Source organism: Vespa mandarinia, chromosome 2 (assembly GCF_050613455.1).
Source record: "Vespa mandarinia isolate Hongniang chromosome 2, ASM5061345v1, whole genome shotgun sequence".
In the NCBI taxonomy this organism is placed as follows: Eukaryota; Metazoa; Arthropoda; class Insecta; order Hymenoptera; family Vespidae; genus Vespa; species Vespa mandarinia.
The window spans coordinates 2,587,501-2,609,362 of record NC_140811.1 but is presented as its reverse complement, the minus strand read 5'-3'; the positions used below and the strand labels follow the sequence as shown (position 1 = coordinate 2,609,362).

Sequence of the window (21,862 nt, the reverse complement as noted above, 5' to 3'; positions counted from 1 at the left end):
AATTTTTTTTTATTACATTTCTTATGATCATCGTTATTATAGCAAATGTTACGACGATAAAAATCGAATTTACGAATTTACTTTGTCCAGCGGCATCTGTTTCTTTTGTCAATGATGTACCCTGGAATCACCCGTTATATCATCGTTCTTTTAATCGTTTTAAATTTGAGAGATTTCTAAGAGGTGTTTTAGGATCTTTCTTTTTTTTTTTTTTTTTTTCGTTTCAAAGCCAAGCAAGTGAGAAACATATTTTTATGAAAAAATTAAAAAAAACCTCTTTTAATATTTCTTTTGTTACGATTTTATGCTGGATAAAGTGTTAGAATATTTTTCGTTTAATTCGTTATTATTCAACACGTATATATGATATATTTGTATCGTAGATAATTTGACGTTCTCATAGTAATACTCTTGTTGATTAATGAAGGAAGATGAGCAATTTAGAACAATAGAACAGTTTTGTTTCTATTAACTCTATAGCTAACGATTTATACCATAGATTAAATTCAATGATTTATCAACAATGTATTAAATTTCTTTGAAATAACAAACGAAAATTGAATAATCTTTTATTGAAATTATATTTGTTAAAATATAGAAATTAAATTTTTATATACATGTTAGATATTAGAGAAAAATTTTATTATTTAATTTATAATTAGATAATTTTTTGGGTATACATAAATTCTTTTATATAAAATTTATAATAGTTTACTTATCAAATCGATTCTATCTCAGTCATGGAATAGAATAATAAATGAATTTCGATTACTTTGCGAAGCATCCATGGGCTTCCAAGAGTTAAACTTTGCCAGTTGAGTAAACAATCTTTGAATTAAGATGCAACGAACAGTAAGGCGAGTAAGAAGGAGAGACTATGCTGATGCATATGAAATAGATATTCAGAATATGTAAAATCTATTCACATGAATTTACGCATCGTTTTAGGTTCACTTGTGTCTTCTCCGTAATCTAAGCTTATTCATCCATCAGAATGTGCAAATATTTGCTAATTTTTATTATTATTTTTTTTTTCTTTTTTGTTTCCTCGTTAAAATACAATAAACATTATCGTACATTTTATTGGACATTTTATTGGACATTACGATTTTTGTTTTATCACGCTAGACGCTTGATAAAGTGAATTAAATTTGGACCTTTTTAATCTCATGGAAATATCATACTAATTGTAAATAATTATTCTATCGATAATTTATCAAATTATTTGAAAATTTCAATTACATTTTAATTGGATTTCATTTTATATACAACTTGCGTGTGTTCACTTTAATCTAAACTCATTCAATCATTGAAATGTGCTTTTTGGTAATTTTGCTTCTTATTACTTTTTCTTTCTTCTTTTTTTTTTTCGTTTAATTATTTTCTTTTTTTTTTTTTTTTTTTTTTTTTTATTGTTTCATTGAGATATATAAAAAATAAGCGTACATTTTATTGAACATAATTTTTAATTAATTCTAGTCACGTACATAGATATTATATTAAACCATCGTCGTGTTCAATAATTTGTGTCAATTACAAAGATTTCAATTATATTCATTGGACTTTGTCTACTTCTTCTTTTTCAATCAATTTCAACTTTTTCCGATTCTTAATGTCGATATCAGGCAGTTCTTGAAACTTTGCTCTGTTTCTAACACTTTTGCTGAATCTTGAACAAATCCGACGTTAATACGAAATCTTTAGCTTTAACAGATCCTACAGGAGCATTACGTTATATAAGCCTTGAGATAAGGAAAATAAGTAAAATTAGCAAGAGGCTTGTTAAGAAGCTTAAGGTTACAACTGTGAGAAGAAAAAAAAAAAAAAAAAGAAAAAAAGAGGGCAGGGTCAAATCGATGATAAAAGTAAAGAAAAAATAAAGAAAGAAAGAAAGAAAGAAAGAAAAAAAACTTCTTGCACTTGTTTGCGAAAAAGAATTCATTTGTAAACGTGTATTTAATTTTCTGTTATGTTAGAAATTATAATTATTATAATAATTAATATATGTTAGAAATTTGACGGCATCATTTTCAGACAATCGAATCATCGTGATAGAAATCTAAAAAAGATGAGAAAGATAAAAGTTCGTTCAGGTTAATCTTTGTTTTTCTTTTTTTTTTTGTGGCTACATTGTAAAACTTAGCTTGTTAACAAATAACAATATAACAAATCTTAACAATAACAAATCTTAGCTTAAGTTATATAATGTAAAGCCTTAATATAACTTGTAAAGTATCTCGAATAAGAATAAGAATAATTGATTTTTAAAAATCGTTTAGAAACTTTTGGCCCATTCTGTATAAAAAAAAAATTTTAATATAAATATAACTAATATTTAATAATTATATGCCGCTAAATTATAATTATATTCTTTCATTCGTATAATTGATTTATTTATGTAATAGCATACTAATGGAATCGAAAGGATGGACCATTTGTAAAGAGGAGAGATCCTTTCTTCTGTTGCAGACAGAGTAGAATTCATAGCGTCGGATTACCAACACGAGCATCTCTACTTCCGGAGCCACCACCCAACGAAAATAATGTGCCACCACCTATTCCACGTCGCCATTCAGCCACACCAACGGTAAATATATTTCTTTGACGGATATCGTAAAAGGGATGGATATTTTTTTTAAATTTCGATTGAAAATAAGTCACATGCGAAATGGAATTATTATATAATATTTTTTTTCTTTTCATTTTTTCCACAAAAATGATCTTTACACGAACAAATATCTACGTGTCTATATACATAAAAATATCGGCATATCCGATAATTACAAACATTTTTATATTCTTCAATGTATAACAAGTATTGAACTATCATTTATTTTAAAATCAATCTTTTTTTTTTGTTTACTCTTTCCAATTTTTTTTTTTTTTTTTTTAATATTAATAAAATATGTGTATTATTTAATGTATAGGTAGCACCACCACCAATACCATTACGTCCACCGGCAATACCAAAAAGATCCAAAAACGAGAAACCAATTCCAATTAAAAAGATTAATGGTAACAGGCAACAAGATGATTCATCAACGAATCAACGAATTAATAATGATCCAACGTCGTCATCATCTTTGTCATCGTCACCGACAACGGCTTGTCATCTTGGCACTCCTACTTGGAATCAGACGGTAACGATCGATGAGAAATTGATAGACCTTGGACCATTTAGAACGCATACTCAACCGTCCACCGAGGATTTCTCTTTGGCTTTTGAATCGAAGGACGTGGTCAGCACCAATGAGAACGGTTTCATTGCTAACTTCAGCAAAGTCAATTTCCCGGATGAGGAAAAGCTTGAGAATCGAAAATCTAGCCTCGATGAGCTTCGAAAGGCTTCGCGAGATCTTGAGAAGAACCTTCACGAAAGGACTCTCAAGAACAACGAAACTAAGTTCGATGATATATTAGGTGGTAGAGAAGAGAATAGACAACGACAAAATATCCCTTCTCAAAATGACAGGTAAATACGTGCTAGTATTATTATAATGTATTTCAATATTTTTTTTTATTAATTAAATTTTATATCTACGATATATACATATGTATATATATTTTGACTTGAAGAATTAAATTCTTTTTTTAAACGTAATTCGTTCTTTTTTTTTTTAAAGAAATTAAATAAATAATTAATCCTTTAAACGAGATCTGAAAGTTGTTATACGATATTAACACGATAAAATGAATATTGTTCGCGTCGAGTTATGATAAAAGATCGCAAGGCTTGAAGAATTTTTTTTTTTAAATGGAACTAATCTCTTTAGCTAGCTAGCTAAATTTTCCAAATGCACAAAAGCGATGATTTATCCCAACAATGTCAAGTCCACTCGGTTCAACATTAAACACGCTTTACATGGTAGATACTACGTTCGAATTTGACCTAAATGATTCAGACGTTTGCACTTAGAAGTGGTTCGTCAAACCAAGCGTAAATTCGAAGCTTAATCTTGGTAAAGTATTCGATTATATTGCCGTACAAGTGGAACTTAACGTTAACAGTTTTAATCATCAATTAGCGTGTTTATACGACTTATCTCGTTTCAGCTTGACCAGCTATATTTATTTAATGATAGTAAATTATTTTGTAATCTTTTAATTAGTTATCATTATGATGGCTTTTTTCTGTGCGTTCTTTTTTTCTTTCTTTTTTTTTTTTTCTTTTATTAACATAAACCTATGTTAATTTATATTAATGCACAGATCGCGTTAAATACATTATATTTTGAAAGCGACGTAACGCATTTATTATATGCATGCATTTCAAGACAGAATAATTTGTACATGCGATACACCTAAACGATCAATTTTATATTATAGCTAAATGATGAAAATATATCATGAGAATCTCTTATATTAAATATATATATATATATATATATATATATATATATATATATATAAATTCTTTTATATCAGTTTAAAACCATTGAACATTTTTCACTCAGACAAGAACACCCAGGAGGAAAGTTCAGGAAAGAAGAGAAAAGCATTGAGGATAGCATAGAGGAGGAAGTATTGGAGGGAATATCCGAAGAAGAAATGTCTGAGTCTCCTTCTAGAGACACTTTTCAGGAGGAACGAAAGTTCGTAGGACTGGTTAGATCGTATAGAGAAGAAGAGAAAAGATCTAAGTTTGAGGAACTTCAAGCAGCCTCGAAGAATCTCGAACGACGTCTTCAGAGTAAAAACGAGGAGGATGATCAACGTCGTTATAGGGACATGGAGAGACGTTTGAACAAAGATAGGTCAATATCTAGGTAAAAATTTTTTTTATTATAATTTTTTTTTTTTTTTTTTTTTTTTTTTTTTTAATAAACAAATACGTGAGTTTTTGCAATATCGAAATGAAATCGTCCTATAGATACGAAGATCTTTCAAGGGTACCACAAGAATTAGAAAGACGAATATTGTCCGATCAAAGATCTATCGTCGATCAATCGACGCGTGGAAAATATGAGACCGATATGGAAAGGGCCAGGAACATGTTACAACATAATTCGAGAAAGGAAAGATCTGGTATCGAGAAATTAGAAAAATTACCTAAGGCAACGCAAACGAATCTACCTCCGCCGCTTAGTAGTACGATTTGTCAAAATTATGTGCCAAAACCAATCAGTGTCAGACAGGATAGCAACGTTTCATCCGATAGTTTTAGTCAAACCAGTTCACCAAGTTACACAAACAAAACTATGGAAGCACCCTTGCTTCCACATAAATATGGAAAAGTGCCAGGTAATATATCTAATATATATATATATACATATTTGTTTTTATAGTTAATGATATAATTAGAACTATTTTATAGATAGAGCTTTGGTTCATGAACCTGAAAATTCATCGGGTAGGCCAATAACAAAATCTACAAGCACACCGGCTAGTCTACAAACGATCGTTAGAACTCATGGTAGCAACAGTACATCTTTGCATCATAAGGTGAGTTAGAAAAAAAAAAAAAAAAGAAAAAAAAATCCTAACTGAAAGGTTATCATGAGAAGGAAAGAAGATAAGGATCCTACGTTTTAGCGTAGGAAGAAAATTCCTTTATGAAGAAATAATCTTTTTTCTTTTTTTTTTCCTTTTTTTTTTGAGAGAGAAAGAAAATAAATTAATGTGTTTAGAAAAGTTACAAATTAATTATTATTAGATACAATCGTTCAATTATATTTTCTCGTGAAAACAAAAGAAACATTCGTGGCATTTAATACGCATCTCTCTTTCTATCTCTCCCTCATTGTATTTAGAATTTTGTATAGAAGTTTGGTATTGTAATTTGCGTGGACATTTACGTGGCTTAGTTTAATGCTCATCGTTAAATACTTGACACTATTGTGAGCCATTCAACATATTATCGCGAGCAGAAATATTTGAACGTAGCGCTGTGAATCGTTGATGTTACAACGATGCCCGTATCATTAACGTAACCACAATCATTGTTAACGTTGCTTAAACTGTTTGAATTATTTATTGTCGAGTATCATGCCTGATTTGTATTATATTAATGCCAAAGAAATTTATCACTTTTCTTTTTTTCTTTTTTTTTTTTTCTTTTCTTTTCTTTTCGTTTCTTTTTTCTTGTTACAGATAATCAAGGATATGGCTAATCGTCATTACGTAACAAGAGGAAGATTCAAATACGTGCAATTATTGGCCAATATTGTTGCCCTTTTAGCTATTGTTGCTGGATTGAATGCATATTATAAAAGTAAGCTTAAATAATTTTAAACATTAAGACAAAGGTAGATATCATATAAATTTTGATTTTTATTTTATAATATTTAATACTTCGTTCACATAAAATTGTTATATATATATATATATTTATTTATTTATTTATTTATAAAATATAAACAAAGAAATGGTTGACGATATATCAAGAATTTCTTTTTCTCCTATACGATCGTATAAAAGAAATTTTTTGTATTAGTACAATCGATCGAGCAATGTCAATGTAGGACGTATGATTTGCTTTGTGGTACTAAAAGATCAATAATACTCTCTCTCTCTCTCTCTCTCTCTCTCTCTCTCTCTCTCTCTCTCTCTCTCTCTCTCTCTCTCTCTCTCTTTCTCTCTCACTCTCATTCACTTTCTTCCTCCCCCTTCCTCTCTCTTCCTGTTCGTTTCTCTCCTATCTATCACATGCCTATTTCAAATACGAATATCAAGTTTACAGCAAACACAGGATTGTACACAATTGTGTGTGTGTGTGTGTATGTGTGTGTGTGTGCATAATAAAATAAACAATTCTATTATGTCACGATTCAAATTAGTTATTACAGTAATAATAATTCAATCGTATAATTAAAAAGAATAATATTTTTATATGTCGATTGGCCAATTTTTGGGATTATCACGAAAAAAAAAAAAAATATTAATTTTACGCTTTATCACATCGCAATATCTTTTTCATATTGTATAATTGCAATATTATCCACCTTAGGAACTTTATCGTCCGATCATCGTATAATCAATGCAATTGATTTTGATTTAGTCATTTCATTGAACACAGCGTATCCTGAAACTGCCATAAGATTCGAGAATAGAACGGAATATACGAGAGCCATTACGGTGACCGAACCAACGCGTTCGATAATACAGGAAGAAGAAGAAGAGAAAAATCCTGCACCGGGTGTCTGTTTACCGGTGATAGTCAACTTTTGTCAATATCACAAGGTAATTAAAAATCCCCATTGTTTTACAGGATGAAATCGGTTAAATGACAATCGCCTTGACTATCTGCCTCGCCATTTATTTGCTTTATTTGTTTTACTTTTTCTCGTTTTTTTTTTCTGTTTCTATTTTTCTTTCTTTCTTTTTTTTTTTTTTTTCGAACTGGAATCTCTTGATCTTCATCTTGATCCTAAAATTTCCCAATAAATGACGATGAGAGAGAAAAAAAAAGAACGAAATTTTTTGCACGTTTTTACATGTTGCTCTCTCGAAATAATTCAATTATGTTTCCACAAAGTTCTTTTCTTTTATTTTATTTTATTTTATTTTTTTTTTTTTTTTCTTTTCGTTCATATATAACCAACTATGAAATAAAATAGATATTCTGAATGATCATTGTTATATTTAGTTGATGTCATCCCCCGTTATAAGAAGAAATTTGTATTTCGTTCTATTATGGTACGACGTGCATTCGCATAATCAAGGACAACGTGGAAGAGTAAGAGAGAAAGAGAGAGAGAGAGAGAGAGAGAGAGAGAGGGAGAAAGAGAGAGACGTATAAGAACTTTCAACAAATAATTCCTCGGATTATCTCGGTACCGTGAAAGGAAATTAATTGACGTTGGGCTAAACGAAAAGGGAAAAACGAGTCACGTGACGGCGCCCGTTTTTTTCACCTTTCCTCTCTCCTCTTTTTCTTCTTCTTCTTCTTTTTTCTTTTTTTTTTTTCATTTTCTCCTTTCGTTTCCTCCATTCTTCTTCACTTCGAAATAAAATTGTCTTAATTAAGAGAGAAAATGCGAATGCAAATAAGAAAAGGAACTAATAATCCTGTGGTTTATATTAAACGTAAATTGAAAATAATCTTTTATCGAACGTATAATTTAAAGTGGCCCCATGTGTCGCGAGAGCTCTAAAACGTAACCAGTTGTAGCCATCTCCTCTTTAATCGATCGCAAGCAACGTCTTCCGACGGAATTCATTCGCGAGATTCCGGGGTTTCACGCGACGTGGCGACGATATTATTACACACCGAATTAAATACGCCTCGAGAGAGTAATATATTTCGGAATATTCGAAGCTCGGTTATGTAATGTAGATTAATTATAGTAGTACGCATTATGGCAACTGAATTATTTTCACAACTTTTTTTTTTTCTTCGTTTATAACATTCGAATCTTCTCTCTCTCTCTCTCTCTCTCTCCCTCTTTTTATTTAAAAGAAAAATTTTTTTTTTAAATCGTTTCCAGAATATAGATGTGCGTATGTGCGCGCGCGCGTGACGTCTTCAACGATAATTTCACATTTCCGTCGTTCAAATAAATTTTTCATGTTCCTCCATCTCCTCCTCCACCTCCTCTTCCTCCTCCTTCTCCTCCTCCTTCTTCATCTTTTCCTCCTTTTTCTTTCTGTTTTTTTTTTTTTTCCTTTTTTTTGTCGACCCTTTTTCAAGTGTCACCTTTCGCTTAGTCCTCTCTCTCTCTCTCTCTCTCTTTTGCGAAAAGCCTTCCCATTAAAAATTCATAAAACGACTCTCGCGTCATCCCTGTGCTACGTGAACGAGCAACTCGGCTGAATAATCGGCGTACTCGGCGAAAAAAACGACTGGTTTTAGGAGCGATATTTACGCGGTACGTTTCGAAAGAGCAGGGAATTACAACGGAATATATGCATTTATATATATATGTATACGTTACTTAACATATGTATATATGTATGCATGTATGTATGTATGCATGTCGATCGTGTTGAATCGAATAAATCCCTGCCAGTGTATTATTTCTTTTTTCTTTTCTTTTTTCTTCTTTTTCATTATTTTGTTTTCTTTTTCTTTTTTTTTTCTTTTTCTTTTTTTTTTCTTTTTCTTTTTTTTTTCTTTTTTTTTTTTTTTTCTTTTTCTTTTTTTTTTCTTTTTTGTTACATTCTTTTCTTCTTGTTTGAATTTATTTATCGTTTTTTTATTTTTATCTTCTTCGTTTATCTTTATTCGTATCGGCGATCAAACGTATCAAAATAATCGAACAATTATTTGCCCTTTATAAATTTCGTCATTGATAAGCTATAGAAGGAGTTCTTCTCATTCGTATCGTATGATCTTATTTTACAGGTCCCTTACAACTTCACGGTCTTTCCAAATTTCATGGGTAACTTTGGTCAACGGGACGCTCAACAAGAATTGCAATTATACAAGTCCGTCGTAGATGTTAGGTGTTACGAATTGGCAGCTCTATTTCTATGTAGTATCTTCGTACCGAAGTGTGGATCTCGTGGTCATTTGGTCCGACCTTGTCGTAGTCTCTGTTCTGGTAAGTTTATTTTTGGTTTCTTTTTCTTTTCTTTTGTTTTTTTTTTCTTTTTTCTTTTTTCTTTTTTTTCACGTTGACATTAAATCGAATTTGTAGCAGAATTGAAAAAGAGAAGACGTTTGGAATTATTTTGATTTATTCATTCTCTTTTTTTTTCACATTCATATACAAATTAAATGAGTCGAATTAAAAAAAAAAAAAAAAAAAAAAAAAAAAGAAAGAAAAAGAAAATAAATTTCAAAACAACGAAGCAAATAAATTTAATTCAAATAATTTTCGATTACTTTTCAATATGAAATTCATACGAAACTAATACACGAATGATAAATAATATAATAATGATTTAGATTGATGAACATTTTTTGTTTGTTTTTTCCCCTTTTATTTTACAGAAACTAAAAGGCGTTGTGGTTTCTTTCTCGAAGTCTTTAGCTTGGCACTACCGGATTATCTCGAATGTGATTTATTTCCGGAAAATGATAATCCAGATGTCTGCGTGGGCCATTTTGAAGTGATAGAAACAAACGCGAGAGCTCAGAAACCGGGTAAGTTGTTAAGATAATAAATTTGATCGAAAATCAAAAGAGGACAATCAAATGCAAAAGTTGCACCATATTTTTCTTTATCTTTCATTAAATCTTTAATTTTATAATATTTTTATCTTACTAACGTCCCATATGAAAAATATTTTGCGAAAGTATTTAAACCTTGAAGTATTCAATAAAATTAATTTTGGGAAAGAGCTGAGAATCCTCGATTAAGAATTGGATAAGCGAAGGATTAAAATAATCTTGACGGAGCAGTCAGTCGGCATACGAGATTATAACAGCTCCAGAGTTTAAGGGCTTTAGTAAAATGGAGCATCATCTCTGACAATTAGATTTCCTTAAGGGAGAATTTCACGATGACAATGGCGTGACTATTGAATTTTTCATAATAAATAGATAAACATTTTTAAAAAAATATGTGATCGTTAAATTTTGTTATTTACAAAGTGAAACTTACAAAATTCATAAAAATAACAAATCATTGTAAATTTGCAGTGTTAATCAATCATATAAATCTAATCGTTTGAATTAATACGCAAAATTTACATTATTTAATTATTTTTAATAATAATATACGATCTGAAAAATTACAAATCTTTATACATTTACGTTGCTTAAAAATCATATGAACCTTAATCAAACTTGAATTAAAATTTATCGTTTAAAAGGAATATTCTTATTTGATATAATTGAAATTCGTTGAAAGTTCACGTATCTTTTTGAATTAACGTATGTATATTTTTAGTATAAAAAGATAACGTACAGAATTCGTACGCATACTTAACGTAGTTAATGCAACAGGTGTGCCGAACGAGATCAATAACGCTTATACAACGTTTTCATCTTAAAACCACGGCTTGTAACTGTTTAATGAATTCTACTTGGTAACACTTTCGCAGGGACCAAAATTGCTTTGCTATAGCGTGTACTTGCTCACCACAAACAAAACCGATACCAACTGAGATTACATTTTCCTTAGTATAAATGGACAACGGGTAACATTTCGTAATTACTTTCTAGAGTATCTCTAAGCTTCTGAAGGGAATTTATATTGAAACTGAATCTCATATTATGCATCCAATATACATCAATTTTACTTAAAATATATATATATATTTTTTTTTTTTTACATTTTACACGATCTACAGATATATAAATTAAAGACAGTTTATATAAATTAATAATACATAAAATAAGTAGACAAATATAAAGTACCTGTTTGATAAATTTTTATAAGATGCATTGGCCCTTTATTCTTAGGTATTGAAATAGGTAGAAAATATGAAATGATGAGGAACATTTGAATAGTGCTGCACGAGTTGCAATTGCTAAAGCAAACATTGGCGGGATTGAGAGGGCAGGTATTGATCGAGAATAGCAGGATGGTCTTTCGCGTCGAATAATCGGCCGATCGGTGTTCTAGATCGAATCGCAACGATAAATCGAGTCATTTGCGTCTACGCTTAATTAAGGCTTTAAAGCGTGCCAGGACTATTGGAGTTTGCCTATCAGAGGAGTTTCAGTAATTTCAATGTATACACTCTCTCTCTCTCTCTCTCTCTCTCTCTCTCTCTTTCTCTCTCTCTCTCTTTCTCTCTCTCTCTCTCTCCCTTCACCTCCCTCTTTGCAATTAATCCTTGCCTTCTCTTTCTTCGCTTATCTCCTTTTCATCCTCGTTTGATCAACATTTTCTCTCTCTCTCTCTCTCTCTCTCTTTTATTAATTTCTAACGCAATCTTGATCTTACTCTTTTTTATTCTTTATTTTCTTATTTATTTAATAATTTTTTTTTCAAGGAGGATGAAAACGACGACTGCTTTTCGATAATAATAAAAAGAAAAAAAAAAAAAGAAAAAAAAATTATGAAAAGAAATTGAAAAAAAAAAAGAAAAAAAGAAAAAAAAGAAAGAAAAACTGTAATTATAAACGACTTCATTAAAAATCTATGTTTTTTTACGAAAATAATATCGATATAGAGAATATTTCCATTAAACTCTCATTGCCGTATTTGCAAAAGTACATACATACATACATACATACATACATACATACATACATACATACATACATACATACATACATACATACATACATACATACATACATACATACATACATACATACATACATACATACATACATACATACATACATACATACATACATACATACATACATACATACATACATACATACATACATACATACATACATACATATATACATACATGCATACATGAAAGTATATGCATGGTGGCTTTTGCAAACACATGTTGTTACCTTGTACACAAATAATATATAGAAATACGTTACAGTTGGAGTATATAGCTATTATAACACAAGAAGATAGATTTTAAATTCATATTAAACTATCGCACAGTGGATTATATTCGCTAGGCAACATTACCGCAGTTAGAATTGGTGGTTTTGCCCTGTTTCCACTATTATTCCCTCCCCCTAGCCCCTAAAATCCCATTCCCAAAACCCCTTCAGTGAATATGCAAATCTACTCATGGCAACAATTCAACTAATTAGATCGTTATGATTTACGAAATATAAGTCTATGCGAGATCATTTTGTTAATATTTTTGTTTCCTTTTTTTTCTTTTTTTCTTTTTTTCTTTTTTTGGGGGGGGGCAGAGAGGGGAGAATTTTTGATATTATCAAATAAAATGCAATAAAGTGAAATAAAATAAAAGGGGAAAAAGAGAGAAGTGAATTAAATAAAATTGAATTAAATAAAAAAAGTTTTAAAGATTAGTGGAATGTTTTGCGTGAACGTGATCGACATTAAAAATCAATGAATACTATATGCATATATGTATATATATATTCTCTCTCTCTCTTTCTCTCTCTCTCTCTCTCTTTTTTTTTTATCTGTTAACATTTTTAGAAACGAAATTCATCGTGTGTTTCGTTTTTTTCTTTTTTTTTCACAGAGCATATAAAATCTGTGCTTTAATGGATTAGCGCGTGTTCTTTTTTTTTGTTTTTTTATTGTAGTTTTTTCTTTCCTTTTTTTTTCTTTTTTTTTTTTTTTTAGAATTCCACTTGTATGTTTACAGTATGCACCAGTGGTTTTCAATGCGACGACAACCGATGTATACCGGTTGATTGGCGATGCGACGGTCATCTGGATTGCGCCGATCACAGCGACGAGATCGGGTGCGGCGAGTGTGGTTCCGTTTCCTTGTCAAAGTTTAATAATAGTAACAAAGGAGATAAAAGGAAATTTACTCTGTCAAAGAGTACTCAATCAAAGGCTACTTTACATTGCGGCGAAAGGAGATGCATGTCAGCTAGTCATATTTGCGATGGAGTCATGGATTGTCCTTGGGGACAGGACGAACGTTATTGCTGTAAGATTATTTCGTTCTCTTATTTATTTATTTATTTATTTATTTATTTATTTATTTATTTATTCACTTTTATTTCTTTTTTATTTTTAATCTTATAAGGACGAAAGAAAAAATATTTCGAACACGTTTACACGTTTAAAATTTTAAATTAAAATATCATGAACATTTTTTTTTTCTTTCCCTCTCTTTCTATATATATAAATATTTTTTGCTGTTGTCAGTAAAACTGAGCCAAAAAAATGGTGACATTGGTAAAGGACTTCTTGAAGTTTATCACGCAGAAATGGGTAAATTTATGCCAGCTTGTATACCACCAAAGATGCACGTCACCGCCCAAGCTATTTGTTCCCTTCTAGGCTACACGTAAGACTTATTGACCTTTCATTCTCTCTATATCAATGTTATTCCACACTTTCTCGCTACTCTCTTTCTCTCTCTCTCTCTCTCTCTCTCTCTCTCTCTCTCTCTCTCTCTCTCTCTCTCGCTTTCTATCTCTCTCTCTCTCGCCCCTTTATAAGAAATATTTTTATATTACTATATATGTCATGATAAAGCTGACAAGGTTGAATTATTTACTTGATCTTTTTCTCTCTTTCTTTCCTTTTTTTTTCTTTTTTCTTTTTTTTTTTTTTAAATTATGTAAAACAAATCAATTTAGGGGCTTTAACGTACTTGCTAATTATCAATTTTTATTATATAAATGATAATTTTTATGAATATAATTTATTATATACCAATATAATTAAATTTTATTATGCCTCATGAAAATAATGTTACATGACCGAATTATTTTTGTTTTTTTTTTCTTCTTTTCTTATCATTTAAAATTTTATCAATTAAGCTTCAACGAATTTACTAATCGGCGAAATTTTATTAAATGATAGATTTTTATGATTAGAATTTATCATAACTTTTACAACATTACACTTGTAAATATTAATTTATTTGATATTTTCTTTTTCTTTTTTTCTTTTTTTCTTTTTTTTTTTTAGTGTTGCTCTTTCATCGGATTTTTCTAACAAAGATGGTAACCTGACTATGATTCAAGCCTTCAATGAATCGAATCAGTATCGGAGATTAACACCAAAGCGAAGTTTATTGAAAAAATTTCAAGCGTGCGTAAAAGAGGATGAGGATTATCCGACAGTAAAACTCACTTGTTCCGAATACGGTGAATTTCAAAGTATATTTATCGTGACCTTTTTTCTTTTTTTTTTCAATGAGAATTATTTCGACGAAATATACAAAAAAATAATGGTCTGCCTTGTAAAAAAGTATGTTATGCTTTTCAGCATGTGGAAGGAGATTTCCGCTTTATGGTAATTCAAATGTTAAAACAAGAATCGTCGGTGGCGTAGAAGCTTCACCAGGTGATTGGCCCTTTTTAGCAGCGCTTTTGGGTGGACCCGAACAAATTTTTTATTGTGCTGGAGTACTCATTTCTGATCAATGGGTTTTAACGGCATCACATTGCGTCGGAAAGTAAGAGGAGATAATTTTTCTAATCCAAACGTCATAATCGTATCGACGATTGACTTGTAATTAAAAATTTGTGAAAAAAAAAGAAAAAATATTTACAGTCTTTCGGATGTATCCGGTTGGACAATTCAATTGGGTATTACCAGAAGACACAGTCACACATATCTTGGTCAGAAATTAAAGATCAAAAGGGTTATTCGTCATCCTGATTATAGTTTAGGTGTCGTTCATGATAACGACGTTGCTTTGTGTCAGGTATAGTTCGAATCTTAATTTATATTAAATTTACATTTTTTTTTTTAATTTATATCGAATCATTAAAAATAATAATGATTTTATATTTGTATTATTATCAGCTCGAAAAACGTGTTCAATTTCATGAACATTTGAGACCAGTATGCCTACCTAATGCTACAACCAATCTTGCTCCTGCGACACTGTGCACAGTAATTGGTTGGGGTAAGAAGAACGATACACAGGGTAAGTACTTTAACGAATCAATTTCTATCGTTCACTAGAAAAAGTAAATCGATCTAGAGGAGGCTTTAAAAATGTAAAGTGTTTCTCGTAGCGAATAATCGAGTAAATAAGATTGAATGCTTTGGTAAATACACAAAATTGAATCGAATCGATATATACATCTCTCGTTATATATATATATACACACACACATCTGTATAGAACGATATTAAAAAAAAGAAAAAAAAAAAATCTATTTCTGAATAAACTTCGAAATGATAAAGACGATTAATTATAGAAGCTGAATACGAACCGGCTGTAAATGAGGTACAAGTTCCTGTTTTAAACAGACAGGTTTGTAATATGTGGTTGGCTTACAAGGAATTGAATGTAACAGACGGTATGATATGCGCTGGTTATCCAGATGGTGGGAAGGATGCTTGTCAGGTAAATAAAAAAAAAAAAAAAAAAAAAAACAAAAAACAGAAAACAAAAAAGGAAACATACAAACAAATAAAGAAATAAATTCGTTTCTTTTTCTTTCTTTTCTTTTTATTTCCTTTTTTTTTTCTTTTTTTCTTCTTCTTTCTTTCGCATAAAAGTCAATCGATTGTTTCAAAGCAAGAGCTTTTTTTTATTGTACATGCATTACAATCTAAGGAGTATATTTTGTTTATGTAATTGAAATGTAAATAGAATAAAAACATGTATATTTGATTGAAGGGCGATTCTGGAGGGCCTCTATTATGTCAAGACAAAGATGACAAAGAGAAATGGTTCGTGGGTGGAATTGTAAGTTGGGGTATAGATTGTGCCCGGCCAAAGTTACCGGGTGTTTATGCCTATGTACCAAAATACGTCCCATGGATTCGAAATGAAATGGCCAAGTATTCTGAAAAGGACGAGCCATAATGAAAGCACTTCTTTCAAACATAATTGAAATATTATTCGAAAAAGGGAAGGTATTTCTTTTTGAAGAACGTATCTTATAATAAGTCCTTTAAAACAGTTCAGGAAAAACAAATGGAGAAATATTAAATATATATCTTGGAATAGCAAGATGATAATGAGACAATAATCATGGGGGGAAAAAAAAAAAAAAAAAAATATTTATATACCCGGAGTTTGAATTGTAAACAAATATTTTCTGCAAATTTTAACGACCCCTTCCTAATTAATATATGGTCGTTAATATTTTAACGTTAATTAATTCTGGAGAGAAAAAAAAATTACGGGACGTCGTTTTTTTTTTTTTTTTTTTTTTTTTAATTAAATCATACGCCTAAAAAAAGGATTTACAAAAATTCAAAGTGAATATATTTTACATGTTATATCAGGATTAGAATACTGCTGCTTTTTTTTTCTTTTTTTATTTTTCTTTCTTTTTCTTTTTTTTTTTTTATTTTTTATGTTTCGAAGCATTAACGTAAAACCTATACGACAATCGTTTTCGAGCTTCTTTCCTACAGGATATTTTCATAAACTATAATATTGAAGGAATTGTGGACTATGTTTTAATAAAAAAAATCCTGTTCAATTTGTAGATTTCTCTCTTTGTGGAGTCACAGTGTATCCATTTTTTACAGACGTTTTAAGATTGTTATACGAGATATTGTCCGTAATTTAAGGGGGGTATAAAAGTTATGGGAAATAGAAATTAGAATTGTGCAAATGAATACGTCTGATTCAATTGGATGCTAGTGATGATGACGATGATAATCATAATGATAATGATAATAATGATGATAATGATGATGAGAAGACTATGATTTTGAGAATGGAAGAGTGTTCCTCGAAACGAGAGTGTCGTTTAAGAGAGAGAGAGAGAGAAAGAGAGATAAAGAAAAGAAAGAAATGGCAATTTTAGATTACAAAGAAAAAAACGAAAAAAAAAAAGAAAAAAAAAGAAAAAAGAAAAAAAAAGCAAACATTTCAATTAGAACGAAGAAAAATGAAATAATTGGAAACATAGTAGTGTTTATAGATTTTCTCGTATAGTGAAACTATATTAAGCTTATTGCGTGAATGCGATTGATCCTTCTCCCATAAAGTTGAAGTTCAGATAATGAGAGTAAAACGCGTTGCCATTTTTTTAGAAAAAAAAAAAAAAAAAAAAAAAAAAGAGAAAAAAAGAAAAAAAAAGAATAAAAAAAAAGAATAAAAAAAAATCAATATGATATATAAAAGTTTAATCGATGCGTAAAAATGTACCTTTGGTATTGAGAAATGAGATTAGTAAGATTAATGAAGAAAATTAAAAATATATTCGCGCATCTAATGCGCCTAAAAACATTTTTTAACGCTATCACCAACTTTTAACGTGCCAGGTGTATTATATAGACCACCAAGTGGTCAAAATCAATCCTTTATAGAATGCGCGTGTGTGCGCGCGTGCGCGCCCGAGCGCGCGCGCTTTTAAAGGGACGTCAATATTTATTTGATATTTTTCTTCTACCTTTTTTTAATCTTTTTTCTTTTTCTGCATATGTGTATTTATATATATATATATATTTTTTATTTCTTTTATTTTTTTTAATTTTTTTTTTATTAAAACATTGCCAATGATCATTCTTTTCAACGAAGATTGACAAACGTAATCGATTATTAAAGAAGAAAGATTGGAAAAAATTGATAATGACTACCTGTGTGTGTATGTGTGTGCGTGCGTGTGTGTGTATGTGTGTGACATAAAAGAAAAAAAGAAAAAAAAACTGTACTTTTATATAAAAGTATTTTTAATGGTTAACACACAATGCAAGTAGAGTATCTATCGTATAATTGCATAAAATGCAGTATAGTATTAAAAAAAAAAAAAATAAAAAAAAAAAGAAAAAAAGGCATAATATTAAATGAGTTTAAGATTTAATTGATACGAATGGACGTTTCGTGTGACAATGAGATATCAACGAGGAATCTATGAAAGCATATATATATATATATACATACTCGTAGATATTTACCAAGTGTGCAGTAATATCATATATAATTTAGATTTCATATTAAGCAAAATATCTTCAAAATTTTTTATACATTCATTTTATTAGACATGCTTAAGAGATACAAAAGAAGGGATTTCATTTTAATTTATATATTAAGAATTTTTTTATATATTTATTTATTTAGACAAATTATTATATATAATGTTAAATGTATTATATATATATATATATATATATATATATATATATATATATATATATATATATATAACAAATATTCATAACATCGAAACTTGCATTAAATCTTAAATCATAAATTTATTAATCATATTTATTTCTCTGAAATATATTAAAGAGAAAGAAATGGGGTAGAAGAGAGTCACAGTTTTTCTTACAATTGTTTAAAGAAACAAATTTTTAAAACAGTAAGTACTTGTTATAAATTTTATTCCAGAGTTTTCTTCCCAGTTGGAATCACATTATATGTATGATGCATTAACAATACTAATAACATCATATATATGTTTCTATAATGTTGTGTATAACACAACTATTGAAATATACTTGTGAAGATAATAATTAGGAAAAAAAAATAGTTAAATACGTATACTCAGCTTTTCAAATCGTATATACATTTTATGCAGTTGTTTAGTATTAAGATAAGAATAATGTTGACTGAATTCTAGGGACAATAATTTGCACCCAGCACTTTTTTGATCTGCACCATAAAGAAAATAGTTTTTAAACGAATATACTTTATGATATATTATTTATTGAAAGTAGAGCATAATGAATTATGAGACTTAGATTTTTTCTAAGTATATAAACAAAAAAAGAAAAAGAAAAAAAAACCAAAGAAAAATGATAGTATTGTTGGTTGCTATATAACTTGATTATAATTTGTAATTTTTTTTTTTTCAATTTACATACTTCTTACAATCATTGACAAATTTTGAATAATGTTATTACAATAAAATTTTTATAGCAACAGCAGAAGCTTCCTATTTTATAATATTTTTCATTCGATAATAATCTGAATGAAGGAATTTGCTGATAATAATAGAAAACATTTGACAATAATAATCTTCCTTAGTATCCAGACAACGCTTAGTGTTAAATTAAGAAATGAATATAATAATAATAATAACCGACAATACTGTGTGAACAGACAATAAATACAATTAGGGATGTTCTCATATGGACAATAAATTATTAATTAAGGTTGATATATATAATGCTTAATATAAGATTTGCATGTGATCAGCAAGTAGTCATTGTCATTACTATAATAGTATATTCGTTAAAACTATTAGTATAAAAGCATTCTTTATGTGCAACAGACAAATATAACGTCTGTTGAATATTGAATAAGCTTTAGATTGTTATTATCTATAAGAAAAAGAAAACATCTTTTTCTAATGTCATGTTAATGTCACGTTAATTAATATTCATCCATACTATTGTGTGGATTAAGTTATATTTGAAAATTTTATTTTCTTCTGAGTTATTACACGTTTAACTTATTTAAAAAAATTTTGGTACAAACAATCGTTCATTAAAAAATAAGTAAATATTTAATCTCAATTAGATGCGATATTACTTTTGCATGTAGGCTGATAAATAAATATGGTAGAATAATTTATTCGAAAATTAATAATAAGATATTGGATAATTTATAAGGATATGCTTAATCAAATACAAATATAAAATGATGATAATTATATGACAATATTACGGTAAATGTTACTGCAAGCATGTAATATATCATAAAAAAAAGAAAATGTAAATTATTTATATAAAAAGATTTTATTTCTTTCATATTTCCAAATTGGAATAGACAAGACATGCAATTATAAAATTTTTGTTAATCTTTTTGTAATTAGACTCGATATATTTTTTTACATAATGCCTTGAAAGAAAAAAGACAATTCTAGTGACATATTAAAAAAAAAAAAAGGAAAAAAAAAGAGATTAATTAATATAGTGCCGTGAATAGAAATTTTCAATGATATTGAAAAATTCTGACTAAACATCATTATAACCAAGGCAAATTATTGAAAGAAATTTTATCACATATTTTAATTAAACAATAGTATATTTTTGCAAAAGAGATAGATCAAATAATATTCAAGTTAACAATATTATTCCTCATAACAACTTTATATTATTGAAATGATTTTGAGAAAACAAAATTTTTCTACTCCAAAAAATACATAAGTCAATGCCTGTAGTCAATATACTATTTTAAACAAGCCATAGCTGTGAATAAGTAAATTCTAATAGTAGTAAATATAATAGTAACATACATAGCATATATAAGTTGGATAAACAAATTTTGGACTCAACATTGTACTTAATTAACAAATGTAGTATATTTTTTTCTACTTTCTTTCTTTTTTTTTTCTTTTTTCTTTTTTTTTTTTTTTTTTTAATATTTTTAGAAAGTATTAGAATATTATATATATAAATATATGATCTCGCTAACTGTCATATAACATGCACATCCTTGTTATTGTATTAGAAATTAATAATTACGAATATAAGAGTTTATATAAGTGTTATAAAAAGTTACTTTAAAAAATGTGAAAAAATGGCGCGCACAAAAGTACAGGTATTTCTATAAGAAGAAATTCTTCTCAAAGAATACAATAAAAAATGCGTAAAACTACTCCTGTGAAGTCAATGTTAAATAGAATTATATACATACATACATATATATATATATATATATATATATATATATATATATATATATATAGTTAATTGTACCTTAATTATATATTAAAACTAACTAAATCATAGTGTAAATAAGATATAATCTATATTAGAAAATGTTCTTAGATAAAAGATGATATCTTTATAGAATTCATTTTTATAAAAAGAGAGGTTTCTTTCTTCTTTATTTTTTTTTTTGGAATGTTTTTAATGATTCCAAAACTTCTGTACTGAATTTTTCAACAAAACAATTCTTATATCTTATTTTTGTTAAATTATTAGTGGATAAATACTTATATTTGTGTAAAACCGTACACAGTTATTGAAGTATATATTTACTTAAGAAAAATTCAACGATATACTATAAAAATCAATCAAATATAAAAAAATATACTTTAAAAGAATTATACGCAAGATTGAATAACATTTGAATTTGTAGTATTTAAGTAAATATATAATTTAATTTTATTTTTGTTCAAGAGATATCTCATGAATTAACAGTACACACTTGATAATAATCAATGTTAAGTACATAGATAATATAATAGTTTAATATGGCAATGAGAAGGATAATTTTATAAAGTTGAATCTTGATAAAATCTGACAAAATTATCCTTCGATTTTTGCATTTGAAAGAGAGAGAGAAAAAAAAGGAGAAACTCTAACTTGAATTCGACAAATGATATTATAATGATGTAAGTTAATGTTGAAAGTAAGATGAAAACTTCGCTTTTCTTTAGAATAGTTTTCAAGAAACGTAGCTCGAATATTTTGAATGTGATTGCTTTTGTGCTCTGCGCACAAGTCCTAACTATACAATTAGTGATTGATATATATATATATATATATATATATATATATATATATAACAGCATATTATT

The 21,862-nt window shown here is 28.5% G+C and overlaps 1 protein-coding gene across 2 annotated transcripts in view; it reads left to right on the top strand.

The window, feature by feature from the left end:
- The window catches only part of LOC118451619 (uncharacterized), a 44,183-nt gene extending 27,602 nt beyond the window's left edge, over window positions 1-16,581 (top strand). Inside the window, exons 9-25 of one of the 2 annotated variants that reach the window (XM_085654892.1) lie at window positions 2,470-2,587; window positions 2,928-3,472; window positions 4,455-4,766; window positions 4,871-5,241; window positions 5,315-5,442; window positions 6,091-6,211; window positions 7,016-7,179; window positions 9,284-9,482; window positions 9,875-10,027; window positions 13,096-13,389; window positions 13,611-13,752; window positions 14,382-14,560; window positions 14,682-14,871; window positions 14,970-15,123; window positions 15,225-15,348; window positions 15,626-15,774; window positions 16,051-16,581. In XM_085654892.1, the coding sequence (XP_085511018.1) occupies window positions 2,470-2,587; window positions 2,928-3,472; window positions 4,455-4,766; window positions 4,871-5,241; window positions 5,315-5,442; window positions 6,091-6,211; window positions 7,016-7,179; window positions 9,284-9,482; window positions 9,875-10,027; window positions 13,096-13,389; window positions 13,611-13,752; window positions 14,382-14,560; window positions 14,682-14,871; window positions 14,970-15,123; window positions 15,225-15,348; window positions 15,626-15,774; window positions 16,051-16,239 (3,532 nt within the window). In that variant the 3' untranslated portion in view covers window positions 16,240-16,581. Of the gene's footprint in view, window positions 1-2,469; window positions 2,588-2,927; window positions 3,473-4,454; window positions 4,767-4,870; window positions 5,242-5,314; window positions 5,443-6,090; window positions 6,212-6,997; window positions 7,180-9,283; window positions 9,483-9,874; window positions 10,028-13,095; window positions 13,390-13,610; window positions 13,753-14,381; window positions 14,561-14,681; window positions 14,872-14,954; window positions 15,124-15,224; window positions 15,349-15,625; window positions 15,775-16,050 lie in introns of both variants that reach the window. The other variant, XM_085654893.1, reaches the window with a different exon arrangement.
- Window positions 16,582-21,862: the final 5,281 nt, after the last annotated feature.